The 23,623-nt window shown below is 42.2% G+C and overlaps 1 protein-coding gene across 1 annotated transcript in view; it reads left to right on the top strand.

The window, feature by feature from the left end:
- The window catches only part of reep3b (receptor accessory protein 3b), a 40,062-nt gene that overhangs the window by 5,935 nt on the left and 10,504 nt on the right, over positions 1 to 23,623 (top strand). The window contains exons 2-5 of the mRNA XM_080020777.1: positions 11,839 to 11,911; positions 19,618 to 19,694; positions 22,015 to 22,135; positions 22,391 to 22,504. Of these exons, the coding sequence (XP_079876903.1) occupies positions 11,839 to 11,911; positions 19,618 to 19,694; positions 22,015 to 22,135; positions 22,391 to 22,504 (385 nt within the window). The remainder of the gene's footprint in view (positions 1 to 11,838; positions 11,912 to 19,617; positions 19,695 to 22,014; positions 22,136 to 22,390; positions 22,505 to 23,623) is intronic.

Genomic DNA, 23,623 nt, shown 5'->3' with positions numbered 1-23,623 from the left:
CGGATAAAAAGTCCCAAAGTTGTTCTTTCAGGAAAGTTTTTATATCCACGAGTGCATCATGGCCGTAAGAGATAACTGCCGATGCTTTTTTGACGGACATTGTGATTAAAAAAAAGAAAAAAATACTAAAATGTGCGAAGCCGACACGGAGCGCTGGCGACCGCAAGGAGCGGCACCACTATCACCACTGGTTATTGTATTGTAGCAACTACATGTTGACAAATTTGACCAAATTGACTAGAAAAATGACTAAAACTAAAGACATTTCCTGTATATTTCTATTTTAGTTTTGTAAGTACATAATATAGTTTGAGTTTGTTTTCATTTTTTTCTGTATAGTTTTAACTATAATGTTTTTTTACACCTAGTTTTGGTTTTTATTTTAGTTTTAGTTAACTGTACAGGGATGCAAACACATGTATGGTGAAAAAAGGTCTCAAAAATACTTGTGGTTGCCGACGGTTTTCCGGGTTCCATGAACGCATCACTTCTAACACGTATTCGTTTTCTGAGCCCATGAGCGCAGCATGGTTCACAGGAGCGCTTTCAACCAGAGTGGACCCGGATGGTGTCTGCGCCTAACGTAATATCAGAGAAGGGGTCCACTAGTAAATCCATCAGGGACGGCATCATTCTCTCGGACGGATACCCCCCCCCCCAAAGAAACTCTTCAGATTGGTTTGGACGATTCACACACATCCACCGACTTGATGTGAAAAAAGAAGAATTTGCCAAAAAGCAAGCATGAGTGTTTGCATCCCTGACTGTATTAAGTAGGGCTGTACCCGACTCAGAATTTTGTCAGTCAAATCAGATTCGGCTGTTCAATGAGAATATTCAAATATTCGGCGGGGGGGCATGGAGGAACAGGGCACTCGAGCCTTGCATTGCGTGCCTTGCTTATTTATTTACATGTTCTCCATATCCATCAGATTGTAGCATAATATACCAGAACAATTTAGTCAAAACTCAGTTCCTTTAGAGTAACTATTTTTACAGGTGTACTGAAGTTCTGTCCAAAGGAAAGCGGACAAGATTTGTTATCGATGTACAAATTGTAGTTGTATTACAGGCTTGTAGTTGAGTAATACAATAACCTTTGAGGAAGTTACGTTCCGGTTGATTCTCTCAGTCAAGCAACTTTGAAATCCCAGTGTTTGCCCACACCTGTTTGACATTAACGGTGGTGAAGGAGTCTAGTATAGCATTGAGTAAGGCCTTCACTAAAGCTTACACTGTATACGTCTAGTATGCACACAAAGGCAGGATTAAGGGCGGTGTTAAAGATAAGGCAAAAGCTGTTTTGTTGAGAAGTCAAAATTACACAGGCACATTTGAAACGTAACCCTGTTTGAATGTATAGCGAAGATTCAGCCCACTCTGAAAACAATTTGACTGACATATGCCATTTTTATTTTCCTATGAGTAAGCTTTCGAGGGACCAACCTGCACTGAAGCCCGTTGTATGTGCTTTGGCAAAGCTTCTCTCAACAATTCCTTCTCAGTGTTTTTTCGTTGGGGATGTCGGTGGGGGGTGTCATGTAGTCACGTTCTTCATCCTTAAGCTCAAACCAGATGGTAGGAACCCAGATCTCTGGGATCTTGCAATTCTTTCCCCGCCTTTTAATCTCTCTTGTTCTTTCTTTTCTTGCTCCCACTTACTTTTTTCTCCCTCCATGAGTCTGTCTCTCCCCCTCTCCTCTCGCAACCTTTCCTCCTTCACCTCCCTCCATCTGGCTTTCTGCCTGCACTCCTTGTGCGTGCCTGGAACCTTGGCGGGTGTACGATGTCAGGAAACTGGAGTAGAGCCTCGTCCAAGGCAGCGGGACTATTTTCTCAGCTGCACGTGGAGTAAGGGAGGGAAGGGGGTGCTTAAACTGAGAGAATGGGAAAGAAGATAAAGCAAGGGAGAAATGGCACTGTGGGAGGAGGGGAAAAAAATGTGCAGGGTGGGGGTGCAAGGCAGAAAAATGGGGCCCCGCTTTCTACCAAATTGTTTCAAGAACTCTCGGAGCAATTCCAGCTCTCTTTACTTGTGTGTGGCTGAGGGAGAAATTCCCCTTCAATGGAAGCCAGAGGTGGAAGGGAGGTGAATGGCCAGCTGGCTGCTTATTCACTGTGTCCACACAATCCTGGATCAGCAACTGTTGTACTAGGACAGGTAAACAAAGGTCAAAATGACCCATGGCATTCAATACCTTTTAAATGACTGGTTGTTGTTTTTCAAGGTCCATCTTTGACGTGGCATTCAATACCATTAAATGACTGGGCGTCGTTTTTAAAGGTCCATCATCGAGGAGTTTTAGCCATCTCCTTTGACATCGCACCTGACCATTGTCCTGATGATAGGTCACATTTTGCATTTTCAATAATGTCTCTTTTTGAAAAAGATATGGTGAGAAACCTACCTTACAATAATTATTGGTGGGACTCGCCAGGAATCTCACGAAACGATACTCTCGCGATACTTGGATCCCGATACGATAATACTGCAATTTTTTTATGTTTTGCAATGTGCCAAGTAATACGATGCAATACTGTGATATATTGCCATGTATTATTTATTTCTTTCTCACCTGACTGCAGTTAAGACACAATTTTTTCTCAGTTTTGGTCTTTTTGAAAACGCTGATGTCATGACTTCCGATCGTGTCACGGTTTTGAGTTACGGATCGGAGCATTTTTTAGATCAGCAAAAACATGGGGAGACAAATATAATCTTTGCTTTCCATTTATTCTGTAAAACACTTAAGCAAGGAACTTTTGCCCATGGCCTTAAATGAAGACAACATCGAAGATGTCCAATGTTTAAATATAATCATAAAATATTGAATACTCAATTGTTAAGTTAAGTTAAGTAAGTGCAACATGAGACACGCATGATACCTTCTTCCTTTGAATATAGTAGTGAATGAAAAAACATGATAAGATCCGCCCCCAATAACTGAATTTTATTCCAGTATCATGTTTGATTTCTCACGTTTATAGCAAACTAAATTTCATGAAAATCAGTTCAGGATTAAGCGGGTTATAGCCATTTTTGTAGAGAAGTCTGCATCTCTCAATACACATTGTATGTTGTTTACTAGCAGATCCATTTGTTTCGCCACATGTGGTTAAGTAGCCGCAACGTAGCGTGATGTACCGTCAACCAATCACTGCGCTTCAGAGTAAAACACAGCACGCACCTGTCTTGTCTATCTTCTATTCACTGCAACTCTGCATCGAGATTTAGGGAATTATTTCTTTAAGACGTAACAGCGGCAGTAATACCATATTTCGCTATGATGGTTACATTTTGCAATTGATCCGCGTTCCACATGTAAGCCGAACCGTGGGGGGCGACCTGTACGGATCATGGACCAACTACGTTCCGTTACACCGCTAGTCATCACGTAAACTTGCGCATGCGTCAGTGTGGTCAATATGAAGACGTCACATCAGATACATATTCTTTACATCCAATGGGGGCGCCCCCGTGGCTCAGCGGGTAGAGCGCACCATTTTCAAGTCTTTGTTACATGTCATCCCTTCTCTCTGTCCTCTGCCTTCCCTTTCTCCCCACACTGTCACTATTGAATAAAGAATGAAAATGACGAAGAAAATATAATACATTTTAAGATGGTGCCATTGTTAAAATACTCACTTCGTATCAGACAAGCTCAGTGTGACAGTGTTTTCCGTTTTTCCACCCATTTTCACCAATGAATATTAAAATAAAACCAACCTTTTTTTCCCAATGGTAGAACATGTTTATTGATACTAGGCAGGATATCAGATTTTATCTTTCATTGCTATAAAAACTCAAAGTAACTTTTACCATGGTAAAATTCCATCTTTGGGGGAAAAAAATTCTAAATCAGAAAATCAATAGGGTTGTACGTTAGTGAGGTAGACAGCTTTTTCAAGTCACTTGTGAGTATACTCACATGAGCATGAATCACAAGTGACTTGAAACAACTGTCTACCTCACTAATGTACAATCCTATTGATTTCCTGATTTATTTTGAATTGCCTTTGAACATCCTTTTTAGTTTGACTATGCCACAATACCAGTTGGACTTTATTTTATTGAAAGGACAGACTCAGACAATGTTGCTGTTATTTGATTATCCTTTATTTATGCATTGAGACCTTATAATTCATGATAAACTTTATTTTGCATTAATTCTGCTGTCCTTGCCTCTGCTTGTCCTCTACCTCTGTCTGTGATCTGATAACAAAACTAATTAAAAAAATCAAAATAAAAAGTTATTCACAGGTTGATTGGTAGATTATTTTTATTAATGGATTTTTTTCTCACTGTGATTACCTGCTGGGTGTTGGTGAGAGTCTGATTCTGTCCTTGTTTGTTTTTCATTACAAAGGGTGTTCACAAAAAAGTCCTATGTCCTATGACGCAATAAAAATATTCTTACTGGTGCTGATTTCAGCTCCGCAATTGTTCCATTAGAAAACAAGTAACCAAGAACAGTCAGTTTAATTGATTGTATTATTCTAGTACCAAAAACTGTTTAAATAAAAAAATTATATATATATATATGTATATATATATATATATATATATATATATATAAAATATCGATACTTGACATCTGTGTATCGATACAATATTGCTATGGAAAATATTGCAACACTGTGCAGTATCTATTTTTTTTCCCCCACCCCCGACGAATCCTGGTCCTCCTGACAATTACAGTAAGTCATATATTTGTCAAAGTTACTTGATTTACTTGCTTGCATTGGTAATTGCAACCACACTTTCCCATATTTATCAAGCTACCCCTGAATCAATCTACACCACACAGTGGCAACATGTTTCTGTGTTGGTGTGTATGCCACCTGTTGGTGATGTCCTATAGGTCTGTAGAAATGCTCTTTGTCATACTGTCCTTTGCTCTGATGTTGGTGTTGCTAGCCAAAACAAGCCTGAACCCCATACCTCTTTGGTAGCAGGAAACGTTGCTATGAACAGTGGATAGATGTAGACGCGCAAAAAGATTCTTAAAGCTCAGAAATATTATAGTGGCTTCTGATCCAATTTTAATATAACCTCAGTGTGGGTGTCTCTACCCACCGGTATTGGTTTATGGAGGGAGACGGAGTCTTTCTGGCATTGGGGCGCCGACATGGTGTAAGTTATCACAGAAGGGAACGGAAAGGCTCACTAAGTAATAAGCAATAATAATAATAACGCCAATCATTCCGGGCGCGGCTCATGGTTGGCTGATGAGCCCTGTACGCCGATCCCCCTCTGCAAGACAGACAAACATTAAGAAAGCTTCCTGTCCCGAATCGGACCAATCGGCACCGCGCGGGCGGTAATTTGGCCGATTCGGAACAAGCTGTGCGCCCGTAGGAAAGAAAGCCCTGCTGCCGTCTGTAGCCGCGGTTTAACCACACCCCTTGGTCCACCACACTCAGGAATTGGGTCACTAAATTTTGGTTCACAACCTTCTTTACTAAAAATGAAATGGGGATAAAAACAACAATGTAGTTTCTTCTGATGTTGTAATTGAATATTTTTCGAAGGACAGTGTTGTGACAATTTGTATAAAACTGGCACTAGAGGGACAGGACAAATCCTGGCTTTTGCAATGCCCACTGAGTAGAAGTTATGGCCCTACCCAAAAACGGTTAAAAAAAATTCAACCTGACTTACTAGTTTTCACTAGAATGTGGTTATAGACTCGTCAATGAATGTTGCTGAACAACTTAAGAAAGCAAAACTCCATTTAAAAAAAACAACAACAAAAAAAAAAAACAAAAAACCCCCCTCTTTAAACGCAACGAGACTGAACTATTTTCAGTCACAAAGTGCTCTCAATCAGGGCCCTGCATTCTCAGCATTTTGCACAACCAGCTAGTTCACTTTCTGAAGTCAACAAGTGTCTCCAAACTAGTGAACTCTTTCCTCATTTATTTAGGATTACCTCACATTTACATTTATCCATTTAGCAGATGCTTTTGTCCAAAGCGACAGGCATGAGAGGCTAGAAACAATCAAAGCATACGTCGACTATTGGAGCAACCTGGAATTTAAGTGCCTGTTCCTAAATTCAACCAGAAGTGCAAGATAGCTGTAAAGAATCAGAATAAACAATTTGTAAGTGCAATATGCCAGTACAACAACTTGAACTAATTGAGTCAACAAGAATAGTTAGTCATAGTTAAGATAGTATCAGGTGTTATGGTGTTCCCAAAGGAGCAGGGTCTTCAGGTGTTTTTTGAAGGTTGTGAGTGTCTCTGGGGAGCGTAAAGAGCTGGGTACTACGTTCCACCATTGGGGCTTTGCCAGCCACCGCTCATTTGCAGACCTCAGGGAGCATAGATCATTTAGACTGCTTCTTTTATCTTTTATTTTCTTCATTATTTTAGTCTTTAAATTTGAGTGCAAGCAACTTATGTATGTAATGCAGGCCAACTGGAAAACCACATGGGTAAACCTACGTCAAAACAAATTTGAAACTCATGATTTCGGCACAATCCGCTTTGACCCAATGTATCGGGAACCAGTAGATGTCCCCAACACAACATCTAATCCCATTGAAATGTTGAGTGTTTTGAAACTAGAACGTAAAAAGAAAATCAAGCACAGTTGTTTCAGAATGCCCCCCAGATGCTCTAGGACAAATGATTTTAGTTTGATGCTTTCATATTTTAATTTTATTTTTGCCATTAGAAATAAATCTGATGGCCTGGCTGCCGCGAGGTCTTTACAATTGCATGGGAAACATTGACGGATAGTGTTTCAACACTGCTATTTTGCGCGTTTACAAAATCGATTTTGTTTTGTTCCAAGTGCTGTGAGTCATGTCTTTGATATGTTTATGGATGATATTTTTTTTATCCTGTTGATGATTCTTATCTAGTTTACTCCATGCACACCATTGGCATGGCCTTGTGCAAGTGAATATAGGCTGTGTAGCTAGACTCCCACTTAAGTCAAAGCAAATTAGGAACAATTGGAAACTCGGATAACTACTTATTATTGCAGCAGCGACAATGGCCCTTTATTAGTGGGAATAAGACCTAGCTAGCCCAACAGTTTGGCCTCCAAATTACAGCCTCTGAGAGGAGATGTCTGCTCTGTGCTGTCCACTATTGTTAAAGAGAGTGAGAGAGCTGTCCTGCTGTTTCCATAGCAACAGCAGAAAAATAAACTCGGCTTTTGGCACTGAGCCTGCCGCTCGGTGAGGTGGCTCCCTGGATCAGAGCCAGACAGAGGGGAGTTGGGAGCGGTGTGGCGGCATGTGAGCCAGTGTGTCTATCTTATGTATGCGTTGGGAAAGCTGAATAGGGAAAAGGCTCTCTCTGCCTTTTCCCTATTCAGCAAGCGGCAGGGGAGAGAAGGCAAAAAGAGGAGACAGGCCTACTTGGGAGGGGAAAAGAGCTGTGGATACAAGACGCGGCGACTGGGAAAGAAACAAGAAAGGGTTTGAAGATCCTGTTACATAAGCGGTTGGCCTTGGACTCCACAAGGAGGAGGTCTGGATCACTTGATGGGTGGGGAATGTTTCCACATCTTGTTTGCTAGGAGACAGTGTTATCATTAGGCATGCACATTTTCAGGATTTTCTCTGGTTTTCCTTTGGACTTAGGTCATGATTAAGTTAATGGAGTGTTGTGGAAATGAAACTTTTGAATAATGCAAACTTTTAAATAAAAACGTTGAAAATAAATCTCTCACAAATCGGTTTATATTGTATCCCTTTAAACCTTTGTATAGGACCTTCTCATTAAAAAATATGCACTGACAGATGATTTGGAAATTAGTGGTTTCTAGCGGATGGTTACACCACCATACAAACATCGGTGACTGGTGACTTCTCTCCTTTTATTACAATTGTTGTTTAACTTTGTTCCAAAACTGCGCTGTTGTCTTAATTTCTACATAATCTGAATATAATGTGAACAGGCGCGAATAGTCAATACTTGGTCTACGAGTAGTAAATGCATGCTAATAGGGAATCCCATCCAGATGACATAAGTTATCACGTACCTGTATGTCTTAATTGCTAGACATGACATTGTGCTTTTGCTTGCTGGTGGTGGACATACCTCACAAATTGTTATAGTATACACTGTATATGTTACAAACCAAATTAATTACAGCTAAAGTCAAAATGCAGTTAAAAAGTGTAACTATCCCCTCAGATTTCGCTTAGAGAAAAATAATATTTGGGGCTCCAGTTGTATGTATATGATTTAAGTAATGGTGAATCTAGATGGTGATAATTGAAAGACCTCTACATCCGAGGTGTAGAGGTCTTTTCTTCTTGCAAATCCCACCAGTTGTCAAGGAGAGAAACAGGACAGGCCACTTAAAGCAGTTTTAAGATAACCATTCCTACTTCTGATGACCCGGCAAGCCACCTGCCTTTCTTAACCTTTGACAACGCGTCTGTCGACCATCTCTGTGGGCCTGCGGTGTGCTGACCTCCATGGAGGGCAGCAAGACAAGAAAGCTGATCCGATCTCTCCAGCAACTGATAACACTGAATTGAAATACATAGTACTATTAAGCTATTAGTTTCAGATGCATTTGTTCATATAATTTTTTTTTGTGGTATGAATTTACATAACGAGCAGAATTTAAATTGAGCATGATATATCTCACTATAAAACACTGACTACATGTTTTGCATAGTAAATACTGGGTGAGGGCTGCATACATTATGGAAAGACTGTCAAACTGTAGCTTGGGGCTCTGCGTAGATGTGGAGAGACATGCAAATAACACAATCATGCAGGTATTTATTGTCAAGCACTCTCTATGCCTGCGGTACTCTACATAAAGCCACCTCAAAAGTGTTCTCTTGATAGCGCAATACAGGATAATACCTATACAATGCAGACTTATTATATCGTGTCTGATTTGATAACTATGTTTTCGTATGCTTTTGCTGACAGTTACTGTTTGTTTGGCCCCTAATTCTCATCATTTCATTCTGGACTACTAGCATGCTGTTGGTTAGACGTAACTAGCATGCTTTATTACTGAAGGTAACTATGTTTAATTAAAAAATAGGATGAAAATGTATTCTCTATTTATCAATAAAATAATGAATTAATCCATCAAACTATTTCTTGTGGCAGCCCTGGAGGATAGTGTTTCATGTTTCAGGTGTAAGTGTTTATGTGTTGTTTTTTTTTTGTTCGCAGTTGAGTGTGTGGGCTCTCTGGTATCTATCCTTAATAGGTAACGTGAGTCAGCAAGCCCAAACCGCTAGGACTATTGAATGGTCCGGGGGGGGGGGGGCAAAGTACACCCCATCAGCCACTCCTGTGTGTAAAACAAACAGCCACACGTGCTGTAGGCAACAGTCAAGGTGTTCATGTTTAACTACTGGCAGTGGTCTGCCAGTAAAGTGGTCTGCCAGTAAAGTGGTCTTTACCTCCCGTGAATATAGGGCATGGCTTCTCTTTTCAGCCATTGCCTTTTTACAACCCCTTTATTGATGCAACCATAATGGTCATCATCATCGTGAGATGTTTACTCATGCTATAATTTACTTGATGACATTTTTTTGTTTTCTATCTATGTATATCCTGTTTGTGCTTGTCAGTCCAGTGTTTATTCATTGTTCTCTTTAAATAACTTGGTTGGATGAGAATAGCTTCTTCTAATCGTATAACTTGATGTATATCTAGCTTTAAATAGTAGATGAGTAGTGGATGAAACAGACCTCTTCCTTGATAAAGAAAGAACACATCTGAAATCACAAGCTCCATCAAACATGACTCGTCGGAAAGAAAATAAGTGCGATATGTCCTTGTAAGCCGTGTATTTTGCCTTTAAGGCAGATGATCACGGGATGATCGCTGATCCTCACATTTTAATTTTTTTTATATATTTAGAAGAGTATGAACTACGGTGGATTAAGTTTGGTTTTGGCCTATTCCTCAGTGGACCTGGGCACATGCATTGCACCTTCAATGCATGCTTGAATCTCATCCATCGAGGTTGTATCTCAAGTCGACATAGGGGGATTTTTAAAATGGATCTCGTACAAGAGCCAAAAGAGCCCCACTTGCACACATTACAGTGTGGTGAAAAGTGGAGTTGTCTGGTGAGCTGACCCTCTTTCCGTCAGTGGAACAGCTCTCGATTTGGTGTGCGTCGTCCATACGCCGTACAGTTGCAGCGAACAGACTGTGCTGTATAAAATGGTAACCCATCAAAGCCAGAAGGCACCGGGCCAGTTGTAGAAAGGCAGGGAGGGGAGGGAGGAGTTGAGAAGTCAAGCAAAGAGAGAAAATATGTGGGGGGGGGGTAGTGTGGCGAGGGTTGAGGGGAAAAACCAGAGGAATGGAGGGGAGTGTCCTTGAGTGCATTGTTTCGGCAAGTCTTATTGCTGAGGCATCTCTGTGAGATCTGTCAGAGGCAAAATATATTGCGCTCAGCAGAGGGGAGAGGTCAAACAGACTATCCTTGTTGCTGTAAATGGATGTGCGTGAGCGGGAGAGCTGATCATTTTGCCCCTTAGCGTGTATGCACATGTGTATTCGTTGCTAACGCTGTGTAATAAAAGGGGAGCTTTGTAGTTGTGAATGCATGTGTGTGGAATTGGACAGTGTGGCAACTATGCTCTGTGGAACTGCCCTCCCTCGTCTGTACCATCAGTGCCGGGGTCCTGGTACGTCATCTCTGCTTCGCTTAAAACTATTCCTTCAGCAGTGACGGCAAACATGTAATTCATCTACAAAACACAAAACAAAAACCCAACAACAACACATACACCAAGCCGATGTTTGTAATAAAAAGCTAAATATAGGCTAAATGGAAGATTCACAAACTACCCAAAGAACGCAGCTAGTCAAGCAAAGACTGATACTTACAGAGGTTTTGGTGCTGTTAAGGGTATTTTCTCTTTCAATCTTCATGCAAAAGAAATCAGCATTGTTATGTTTCACACATCACTTATGTTTTTCCCCTCAAGTTTTCCATAACTTACCACAATTATTATTGAGTTACTATTATTTAGTTATTATTAGTACTAGTTTTGCTTCTGTCCTCTGTAAAGCATTATAAACTGAAATAGAATAGCATTGACCCTAAATATATAGCTCTAATAAGTCACCTTTTGCCTTTGACGGGGGCAAGAAATATGCCCAGGGCACACAACCACAAGACGAGCCACACTGCTTAAGAGCAAAGAGCAAACTGTTAAATCCCAGCAGTACTGGAGCACATGTACAGGACAACAACACTGGCTCAGTTGGTGCAGAGACCTACCCTGTCAAGTCATGACGGCTGCAGACTGGAAACCAAAACCCAAATTACCCCCTCTCCCCCCAAAACCCCTAACCACCAATGCCTTTGCTGCTGCTCCCGATTACAGGGGAAAGACTGAGTCATTGTGTTCTATTACCGTGGTTTTTCACAGGCAGCGTCGGGACTGAAGCTACGTTGGCTTGTTTTTCTCTTTTGAAGGCAAAATACAAAAATGAGTCCTCAAAATTATTCCGGAGAGACAGCCGATGAGTTGTTTTATGTTTTAGTGTATGTTTATATACAGTATTTGATTTAGGATATTTCATTTACAAATATTTTTTAACAAGAAAAATTCTAGTTCTTGTACACAAGCTTGAGATTTCACAGGGAATCCAAACTGTTTGGAGTGTTACAGTTTGAAATGTATTTCTATGTTCTTAAGTGGTATAACACAATTGGAAACTGGTAGAAAGGCGGTTTATGTCATTCTGCCAGCAGGTCTTTTTGGCCCAACTATCTGCATACAGTCATGTTAACAAAAAATAATGCATTCTGTGAAGAAATTGTATTTTTACATGACGGCCTCCATTTAATGTTGCCGCGTTGTCTTCCTCCTCCAGGCTGGTCTTTGGGACCCTGTATCCTGCATACTACTCTTACAAAGCAGTCAAGACCAAAAACGTCAAGGAATATGTAAGTATGCGAGCGTCAACACTCAGGGTGTATGGTCACCGAGTGATGTTTTCATGCATGTCCTGAACTTATGAGAGTTGTGAGTTGTCAGTGGTTGTGGCTAGTTGTGAGTTCCTGGTTTTAAAACTGAACCGAGTGTGGCTTGTCTTGCAGTGAGACTCTGCTCCAATCTTAGGTGGATCAAATTGGTAAAGGCCTGTGAGATTTCATCAAAATTGCTCACCACTAAATTCAATCACCGACTGTAAGGTTATTCATATAACCCTACCGTTTGCCTTAGCGTGGATAATTCCAAAATGTTATGAAACCATGTCCAAGTAGCAATATTAGCTATCGGGGTGCAGTCCATTTAGAGCTCTATTTTGTGAGGATAGTTGGTGAAAGGCCTCTCGTTGATCCCTGTGCTACGACCTACAAGTGGTGCAACCTCCAGTACTGAGTGACTGACTGTTGGTGCTCTCCTGAGATGTCATGAAATACTTACATAGAGAAGTATTCAATAGTTTTGTGGATATTATGCCCAAGCAGGGAGAGGCGTTGATTAGTCAGCTAGCATATTCTGTGAAGTTCAGAAAATTGCATTACTTTACTGAAAGGCAGCGTTAAAGACAACACTTTAACTGTATTATAATACAGAAAATCCTATGCGATTTCTGGTCACTCTACTCTAGCTTGTAAATTGTCCATGGGCGGAGAAAAGATGGTTTAAAGGAGAATTTTGAAGTGCGTGCGAGCGTGCGTGCGTGCGTGCGTGCGTGCGTGCGTGCGTGCGTGCGTCTCCGCATCAGGCCAACTTTAAGTGAGTACGAGCTCAGGCATGTGAAAAAGGGTGGTACCTGTTTTTCCCCTCTCCCTCTGCTCTCTCTTGAGCCGTATTTATACAGAGATCCCGCAATACACCCGTAAAGAACACCCGTCAATATCGCGGCTTTGCTTTTTTACAATGACCCCAACAAACATTTACATTTACATTTAGTCATTTATCAGACGCTTTTATCCAAAGCGACTTACAATTGTTCAAACGCTGACGGACGCAGCCACCAGGAGCAATTAGGGGTTAAGTGTCTTGCTCAAGGACACTACAGCATGCTAGCAGGAGGAGCCTGGGCTCGAACCAGCAACCTTTGGATCACTAGACCACCAGCTCTACCGCCTGAGCTACCATCCCCGTCATAATGCTGCCCCTGTGTGCGATTTTTAGATAGCATGCCGGCGTTACGGACTCAGAGGTGTGATCATGTGGCATGACGACACAACAGTGCTGGCCTCAAGTGTGACACATAGCCAACGTCAGGCAGTGGACATCAATGATCTGGAGTTATCAATAGCTGATCACCTGGTTTCCACTGGCCATAGAAGCCCTTGTTTCGTTACCAGTATTAATTATTCATATTTAATTATATTGTTATGTAAGTTATAACCTGGAGCCGCAACTTAATCACCAGATTATCTGCCCCACCACGTCCAAAAACAACTTTTATATCAATCCACAGTTTTTATTTTAGCCATTTAGGTGCGATATTCCAGAGAAAATGGCCGGCTCAGTCACTGCAAAACTCTGCACCTGCAGGCAACTGCAGCAGACAAGCGCGGTAGAATCAGCTCCTCGCCGACCGTCACGCAAATGTCGGTTCGGCTGTGGCTACTGACTACCCAACAATGTTCCCCCATTCCATGTTCGTACCTTTTACGCAGTGCGGCGAGGCCGTATAATGGCGCAACATTTCCGCCTTGAAACAGGCTGTGTAAAAGGCTTTTAAAGGGGCTTAGGTCTCTCTCCTATCTGTCGGTCTCTCCGTTCTCTTATCTTTTGGCTGCCCATGAGGCCAAACAGTCCCGGTTGTGCTGACTTGCAAGCCTGTGTACAGCTTGCTTGCACACATGGCTAAACCTCAAGATATGAGACCTTAGGAAAATTATGATCTGATGAAGTGGATGTAAATGAGCAGGGTGGTGCCACTAAAATGGGGGGTTAAATATAAAGTTTATTCGCTTAAATTCCGGTTACACAACGGGATCGTCACAATCAAACATAAGCAAGAGGTAACATATGCTGTAGTGTTGTTACCTACACTGATTAAAATTGTTCATGCTGCATACCTGTTGGCTGTTTGAAGTTAACCACAGTGATAATTCTGTCAAGGAAGGTGTTTAATGTTCCAGTGCCGTATGCGGTCGATTGGGATTTTTTCTTTCTTTTTTTTTTTTTTCTCCTTTTGGTCGTTTGGTCTCATTTGTCCCTCGTAGGCAAATCTAGTTCTCCAGGCTGAGAGGTGTTTGAGGCGGTTCGGGCTGAGTGATGTAACCGATAGCAGAGATCGTGAAATCCCAGCCTGTTGGGTACGGTGCCGGAGGGGGGAGGGCGGGGTGCAGTATCACGTTCACACAGAGCTTAACAGCAGCCAGCTTTCTCACACACACACACACACACACACACACACACACACACACACACACACACACACACACACACACACACACACACACACACACACACACCGGCTCAAAGGTTAAGGCACAGCTAAGCTTGAATTCTCCGTCTAGTCCTTCCTTTCGATCTGTTCTTCTCTCTCTTTGTCTTTTGTCTCCCTTCAGCTCACGTCTAGTGTCGCTCTTGAGCAAAGTCATTCTGAATCTCCCACCGAAACATTTGTTATGTCTTGTTAGATTAAAGGACAGATGCATGACACTGCTGATACCATCAGATAACTACTCGCCAGTTACGTCCATGGTCCGTTATCTAGGGCTCGGCGATATATGAATGTAATATTGATATTGCGATATGAAATTAGATCTTGTCTGGGATCTTGGTTATCGAGATTAAGTTAAATGTTGTCTTTAAGGCTGCATTACAGTAAAGTAATGTTATTTTCTGGACTTCAAAGACTCTTGAAGTAAATCTATAAACCGACATCATAATATCTACATTTCTAAAGATTGTTTCTCAAATATTACTTGTGTTTAAATATCATATAAAAAAAACACCAATAATCATCCCCAAAATGTTATACATTTTTAAAAATATTTTATAGACAAGGGTGGTAGAGTGGGAGCGTTTGTCACATTTTGAACTTCAGGGACTTGGTGTTGAGGCAGAATGTAGTGCTAGAAATGTTCAAATTCTATTTTGTGTGTATTTGGTTTTTTTTAATTAATTTTATTAAATTTTTTATAACCTTACTGCACCGTGTAATTCTATGGTGCATTGTGTGTGTGTGTGTGTGTGTGTGTGTGTGTGTGTGTGTGTGTGTGTGTGTGTGTGTGTGTGTGTGTGTGTGTGTGTGTGTGTGTGTGTGTGTGTGTGTGTGTGTGTGTGTGTGTGTGCGCGTGCGTGGTGTGTTACTCAAACAAGCTCAGACACACTTTGTTTTCTAACTATCTCCTCGGGTTGAGAGGCAGGCAGGCAATTTTATGACCATGGCAACCAGTTGTGTGTAGAGGCCTGTGTGTAGAGGCCTACACACACACACACACACACACACACACATACTGTATATATACACTCAACAGCCACTTTATTAGGGAGAGCTTGCTAGTACCAGGTTGGACCCCCTTTTTGCCTTCAGAACTGCCTTATTTCTTGGTGGCACAGATTCAACAAGGTGTTGGCAACATTCCTCAGAGATTTTGGTCCATATTGACATGATCGCATCACGCAGTTGCGGCAGATTTGTCGGCTGCACATCCATGATGCGAATCTCCCGTTCCACCACATCCCAAAGGTGCTCTATTGGATTGAGATCTGGTGACTGTGGAGGCCATTGGAGTACAGTGAACTCATTGTCATGTTCAAGAAACCAGTTTGAGATGATTTGAGCTTTGTGACAAGGTGCATTATCCTGCTGGAAGTAGCCATCAGAAGATGGGTGCACTGTGCTCATAAAGGGATGGACATGGTCAGCAACAATACTCAGCTATGCTGTGGCATTTAAACGATGCTCAGTTGGTACGAAGGGGCCCAAGGTGTGCCAAGAAAATATCCCCAACACCATTACACCATCAGCCTGAACCGTTGATACAAGGCAGGATGGATCCATGCTTTCATGTTGTTAATGCCAAATTCTGACCCTACCATCTGAGTCTCGCAGCTGAAATCGAGACTCATCAGACCAGGCAACGTTTTTCCAATCTTCTATTGTCCATTTTTGATGAGCCTGTGCGAATTGTAGCCTCAGTTTCCTGTTCTTAGCTGACGGGAGTGGCACCCGGTGTGGTGGTCTGCTGCTGGAGCCCATCTGCTTCAAGGTTCGATGTGTTGTGTGTTCAGAGATGGTATTGTGCATGCCTTGGTTGTAACGAGTGGTTATTTGAGTTACTGTTGCCTTCCTATCGTCTCGAACCAGTCTGCCCATTCTCCTCTGACCTCTGACATCAACAAGGCATTTTCGTCCACACAACTGCCGCTCACTGGATATTTTCTCTTTTTCGGACCATTCTCTGTAAACCTGGGAGATGGTTGTGCGTGAAAATCCCAGCAGTTTCTGAAATACTCAGACCAGCCCGTCTGGCACCAACAACCATGCCACATTCAAAGTCACTTAAATTCCCTTTGTTCCCCATTCTGATGCTCGGTTTGAACTTCAGCAAGTCATCCTCACCATGTCTACATGCCTAAATGCAATAAGTTGCTGCCATGTGATTGGTTGATTAGCTCCTTGTGTTAACAAGCGATTGAACAGGTGTACTAATTAAGTGGTCGGTGAGTGTGTATTTATACTGTGTGTGTATATATACAGTAGATAGATATAATTTTTTTTTTTTTTCTATTTTGACAACGTAACTCAAACTGTATCCGCAAAGCACAAAACAAAGAGAGGTACCGTAGCAAACCTGTACCTGTCGTTCATTCAATTTATTCAAATGATCATCATTATTTCTGGACTGCACCGTTTCACTCCCACAATCTGTTCCTGACAAATGGAGCTTCTATGCTGAAATCTCTCTTCATTTTAGGCCTGGCCAGTGCAGATTTGTCTGACCGCCTCAAGTGTTTCAGGGTTTTTCTCCCGATCGAATTGTTTTATTTGTGCATTTTTGTTTCCTTTTGGTACTAGTTTCTGTTTGTAGTTATTATATTTAGTTGTACTATCAGTGTTTCCAATGTAATCATTTAGGCCTGGATCCATCCTTTGGCCATTTACAGATCATTTGAGGTCTAGGAGTAGGTCACAGTGGCACATCACACATAAGCTGCTGTCCAATAACGACAGAACGGAAAGATGGAAAGACCCGGGTCAAAAGTTAATGTACATGTTAGTCTAGTAGTATGACGGGTGTTATCTGTGAGCCGGAAAGAAAACCAGGTGCATTTCATCACAATGCAAAGGAGCATTAGCTGTGACAGGTTGATTTAATGACCAGATTGTGGTCCCCCAGATAAAGTGTTGAAATTCGTTTACTTAAAGTGTAGGTTTTCCAGGCGTGGTAAGTGTTATCAGCTCTTTGTCGATTATGGGTTTGCTTCCATATTTTGGTCACCCAATTAATTACAATTAAAATAAATGTAGCCTCAGTTCAGTATTTATTGAGGCCACAAAATTGTAAACCGTTAAATTATAGGTCTTGCATTGTCCAATTCCAAAATTTGATGTCCAGATTAATAAAAATCATTATATTAATGTATTGGAGCCCCATCTCACGGCACATTGCTATGATTTAATGAATCACTTTGGGTTTCTTCTTTGCTGAATGCTGATTTAGTATTGGGGTAGTATTGGCCCCTAATCAAAAGGTTCCATTGTAGCTTGTACATCATCTCTGCTGACAAGTCCTGTCAAACTGTTTAGTTCAGTTACTCAGTAACTCGTTCCTAATTTAAAATAAATAATGCTACTCCACCTCTATTGATGGTACACCGATCAGCCACAATATTAAAACCATTGACAAAAGTGAATATCATTGCTCATATCGTTCCAACGGCACCTGTCAAGGGGTGGGATATATTAGGCAGCAAGTGAACGATAAGTTCTTGAAGTTGATGTGTTGGAAGCAGGAAAAATGGTCAAGCATAAGGATCTGAGCAACTTTGACAAGGGACAAATTGTGAGGCTAGACGACTGGGTCAGAGCATCTCCAAAACAGCAGGTCTTGTGGGGTGTTCCCCGTATGCAGTGGTTAATACCTACCAAAAGTGGTCCAAGGAAGGACAGCTGCAACCAGCAACAGGGTCAAGTTTGGGTCATGAGTTCATCAATGAGCCTTGGGCGTGGAGAGCGAAGTATAGAGTACAGTCCATACCTTGATTGGTCAGAGCTGTTTTGGCAGCACGAGGGGGACCTACACAATATTAGGGGTTATAAGTGGTGGTTTTAATTGTGTGGCTGATGGTATGTGTTTGATGAAATGGTGAATCCTGAAGCTCGTGGCATGCAGGCCAACAACAAAGTTAGTTTCAAGCCTCCCGCGGAGAAGCCAGCATCACCACGCTGAAAGAGCTGAGGTGTTTCTTTTCTCTTTTTAATGGAAGCTCATTATTAACGGGGCGGGGGGGGGGGGGGGGTGTAGTAAATCTCTAGCATAGCCCCAGGAAGGTAAAATGGCCGCCGTATATTTCACTGAGGTCACATCTTAATGTCCTACCGACTGATGAGATGAGGGAACTAGGGAGGAGGGGTGCAGTGAGAGGGCGAGGGATGGTAAGAGGGGGTATGAAAATGGCCGGCACGTGGATAGAATCAATAGAGGCAGCTGCAGTTTGGCACACACTTATCAATTGGTTTACAGCGTGCATGTGTTCTGTGTGTAGAAATGTGTGCGAGGGGGTTCACTGTGAGGCCGCCAATTAGAGCGCCCAACCTTCCTGCTGCAGGCACTGCAGCACACACCAGAGACAGAGAGGTACAGACGGGGTGGAAGAGAATAGATGAGTGTGTGTGTGTGTGTGTGTGTGTGTGTGTGTGTGTGTGTGTGTGTGTGTGTGTGTGTGTGTGTGTGTGTGTGTGTGTGTGTGTGTGTGTGTGTGTGTGTGTGTGTGTGTGGACAGCCACAGTGGCACTTTATTAGCCAGTGTTTGTGAGTGTGCACTCACGCAGGGGAGCCCCTGGCTCAGTAAATACCTCAGCTGTTCATGCGACTGTCTGTCTGCCAGAGGACCACCGCTGGCTTTGATATGGAAATGCAACCAAGAGACCCTGGAAAGCCCTTTAGAAGGGTGGGAGGTGGGGGGTAAAGCTGGTCTTGGTCTATTCACACCAACCACACCACTGCAATGCGGAAATGTGCTGGAGGTGTACGGAACATTTGCACATACTTTTCTGCTGTCAATTGTACACATTTACGCAGTTTTCCTATGTTTGTTTCTTATTGGGGCCAGCGTTGTCGATGTCCTCTTCTAACTTGAGAAAAGGCCATCCGTTTTGGGATGAGGTACACACCGCTTGTAAAGTGTGGTGGCAGCTTCATGGTCTGAATGTGCAAACTCAATGAACCTTGCTGTCACTGAACGATAGAGTGCTCCTTGCTCCTTGAAAGTTATCCCTGGATAAATAATGGATACCTTTTGTGGTTTAGCTCTAGGACCATACCAACTCAAATTGAGTTTCAACCTGTTTACTATTCAACACTAACATTACATACATTAACCCTAACCACTTTCCTGATGATGGCTCACATTTTCAGTATTGTCAGTATTAGAAGTACTGTATGTCTACTAGAAGCTTTGATACAATAGATTCTCATAAAGAATGTTTTTGTGTCTGTCCCTGCAGGTGCGATGGATGATGTACTGGATCGTCTTCGCTCTTTACACTGTGGTTGAGACCGTCACTGACCTCACACTGGCGTGGTAAGGCAAATTACGAGGGGTGTCGGGATCTCGATTTGAAATCGAAAATTGATCAAAATGAGCGTTCGATTTCGAACGTCGAGATCACAAGCAGCTTCGCGATTCTCCCCGTATTTTTGTGGGTGATACTGTCCGACATTGATCCTTACCGCCAAGACAAAATAAATGTGATCTCTAATGTAAAGTTATCCGGAAATAAACTGCGTGCTGTATTGTTCAGGATGATCCCGTTCACTGAAAAGAGCTGACTCTTATGGCTCCCGAGCCTTTGTTTAAGGGGTGCAACGGATCACAAAACTCATGGTTCGGATTGTATCACGGTTCTGAGTCACGGAGCGGATCATTTTTCGGATCACACAAAAAAGGGGCGCGGGCAAATATAACTTTGCTTTCCATACACTTAAAGCAAGGAACATTCAAGATGTCCAGTGTTTTAAATAAAATCTTCAAATATATAAAACTTTCAATACTCAATTGTTCAATTAAAGTCCAATATCAGGCACGCAGGATACCTTCTTCCTACCTTCTTGTTCAATTGATCACGTTTGTAACAAACTATGTTTCACGAAAATCGCTTTTGAACGATGTGAGGTACAGTCGTCGTGTTAGAGAAGTCTGTATCTCTCAATACACAATTGGATTTAAACACATGTATTTTTTTCAGCCCTAACCTTATCGAGTCTTTATTTGTAAAGAAAACAGTAAACAGAAACAAAACAAAAAAAGCACTTAAACTGTGGGGGGGGACGGGGACCTGCGCGGATCAACAACGATTGATGATGACGATTTATTTAGTTGATGCAGTTGTATGAGATAATTGGTTTATATTTATTCCACTTAAAAAAAACCCCCATTATTTATAATGATTAATGTGACTGGGCACAAAGTTTTTCTTTACAAATCAAGACTCAATAGTCTAACAGTGGCAAAGCTGTCAGTGCTGGGAAAAAAATACATTGAGAATCGAATCCTGACCTTAAAATCATAAGTCAATTGAATGGTGGATTTGGGGACTCTATCATGACACCCCTACAAATAACACATATCAGAAATGAAACATGAACACCACTTCACTTTCAACTTGCAAAAAAAGTGCGCAGCAACTGGACTCAACACGTCTCCGGGCAATATGCAAATGCCCGTTTCAGCTTCCATTAGGAAAGACTAATGCAAAAATGTTAAAAAGATGAAATATGCAATAATATCTCAACATGTTTATGACAAGCTATTAAACTTGAAGCGTTGTGGTAAACATTCAAATATGTTATTTTGCAGATACAATTATTGTGCAGGTGAACAAAAAAAGACCAAATCCTGACCCTAGCCTTTATAAATAACCTCATCTGAGATGTCATACTACTACAGATAACTGTGGGGATACACTTATTTTGCATTGCACATTTAAATGATATTTGGGATAATTGCCAAATGGCAAATCTGATATTATATTATCAAATCTATCATATTGGATTCCCCAGCAGTGTAAACATTATGCTAATGTTGTCATACTGGCTTGACCGCTCCTGATTGTGCGAGCGGGCAAACAAAACAAATCATTAGGGCTTCTAATACTCTCGCGCACACACACGCGCACGCATTCACAAGCCTTTTCGGTGTGGTGATTATGTTTTAGGCTCCAGAATGTGTAAAGCCCAATCAGTTTACTAATGGAATTAGGATGGCTCCTTTGTAATGGGTATGACAGCTAAATGAATGTGTGGGAACAGATGCTGTGTGTGTGTGTGTGTGTGTGTGTGTGTGTGTGTGTGTGTGTGTGTGTGTGTGTGTGTGTGTGTGTGTGTGTGTGTGTGTGTGTGTGTGTGTGTGTGTGTGTGTGTGTGTGTGTGAGAGATAAGAATTGAAACGGCAATATTTTCTACCGTTACGTATAACTTTTCCCATCGTTTTGTTCTGTCTCTTGACTTAAAGGTGGAAATTTATGTTCCTATTTTTCATTTTTTCTTTAAAGGGCGCCCCCGAATTAATCTCAGTTGATTGTTTTCCCTGATTCTCATGTATCATCAGATGCACATCCACCCATTCAAATTAAATCATAATATTCGGGGCCACACCCACCGGTAAGCTAATATTAATTGGGCTGAAACCTAGGCTAGGGCCGATATTTAATAATATTGAATTTTGTGATATTTGCCACCATATGTGATATTTTCACAGCATCGCAATAGGATGTTGATGCTGGATGTTTTATATTGCCTTGTTCAAGGATTCCAGACATTACAATTGAACACTGACTCATGAGTTTGGTCCGTCTTTAACAAGCACGGGCATCGACTGCATGTGCGCTGTTCTCCCCCGCCAGGTTTCCGCTGTACTACGAGCTGAAGATCGCCATCGTCATTTGGCTGTTGTCTCCCTACACCCGGGGAGCAAGTCTCATTTACAGGAAGTGTCTGCACCCACTCCTGTCCTCCAGAGAGAAGGTAAGATCCATCCATCCATCCAGTCATCCATCCATCTATCTATCATCTATCATCTATCTATCCATCTATCCATCCATCATCCATCACCCATCATCTATCTATCTATCTATCCATCCAATGCCTGTCTCTCTCTTCATGGCTCTCACACTTTTGTCTCTGGGTGCACATTATTGGAAAGTGCTTTTACCTGATTAAAACCATCTACTAGGAATGTACTACTGAGCTCTCTCCCCCCCCCCCTCATCTGCCTTCCAGGAGATCGATGAGTACATAGTCCAGGCCAAGGAGAGAAGCTATGAGACCATGGTCAACTTTGGCAAGCAGGGCCTTAGTATCGCAGCCACAGCTGCTGTGACAGCAGCTGTCAAGGCAAGTGTGTGTGTGTGTGTGTGTGTGTGTGTGTGTGTGTGTGTGTGTGTGTGTGTGCGTGTGCGTGCGTGTGTGCGTGCGTGCGCCTCTCTCTGGTGTTCCCCTGACTCCCGCTATGTGCACAGCGGTGATATACATTGCTAAACGCTAGCAGTTTCACCAGCATTGCATGAATACTGCAGCATATTGTTTAATCTCTCAGACCTCTTTCTTGTACAGTGCCAGTACCACGCAGAGGTGACACCATCTTTCTGTGGTATCCTGTAGGCATACATCAATAAGACAATATGATAAAACAATAACAGTTCAATTTGAGAATTAGTAGTGCTATTGACTGTTTCATGGTATTTTAAATAACCCTGTATACCCCCTGGGTGTAATATTACAACATCCACTTTCAGCTCTCTTTCAAGACTACATTTACATTGTCAATGCGTCCTGTTGTTTATACTCGCATTCTTATTGGATGGATAATATGTTAATAGATCTGGGAATTTGGTCATGTTTGGGTCCATTTGGCCAACTTTCCACTGAGCTCATCTCTGTCACTTGTTTGTTATTTAGGCTCTGCGGGGATAAAGCGATTGGGGGGAAAGGAATTCTTCCATATTGGCCGGCCCTCCCTTTTTTTACACATCACGTTATTGCCAAAATGAATTAGTTAAACAGCGAGAGTCTCAGTAAAAGAGGCAGACTTGCCTCCTGCTGGATCCTTGACTTTCTGGCCAAGACCCCAGACTTCAACCTTGAACAGCGGAGCGCCCCAAGGGTGTGCGGCTGAGCCTCTACTCCCTCCTTACTTACCAGTTTCATCCCTCCCATGACTAAAAAGGCTTTGATGAGGTGTGCAGATGACACTGCGGTGGGTGTGTTGAGTCAGCCTACAGGGAGGATGTGCAGAACTTGTGCTGTTGAAAACAAATGCGCTCTTAACATCAGGAAGACAAAAGAGCGTGGACTTCTGGAGGTCCGAGGACATGGAGCACAACCCCTTCTACACTATATCCCACCCTACCCACATCGCTGACGACCTCGCCTGGCCTCTTACTCTCTACTTCCTGGGGAGGATAAAAAAGAGCTGATTTGTCCCAGTGGCTGCTTGGGAATTTCACCGGCTCA

This window comes from Zeus faber, assembly GCF_960531495.2.
Source record: "Zeus faber genome assembly, chromosome: 20".
NCBI lineage: Eukaryota > Metazoa > Chordata > Actinopteri > Zeiformes > Zeidae > Zeus > Zeus faber.
Note: the sequence above shows the minus strand (reverse complement) of the source record. Positions and strands in the feature narration are given on the sequence as shown.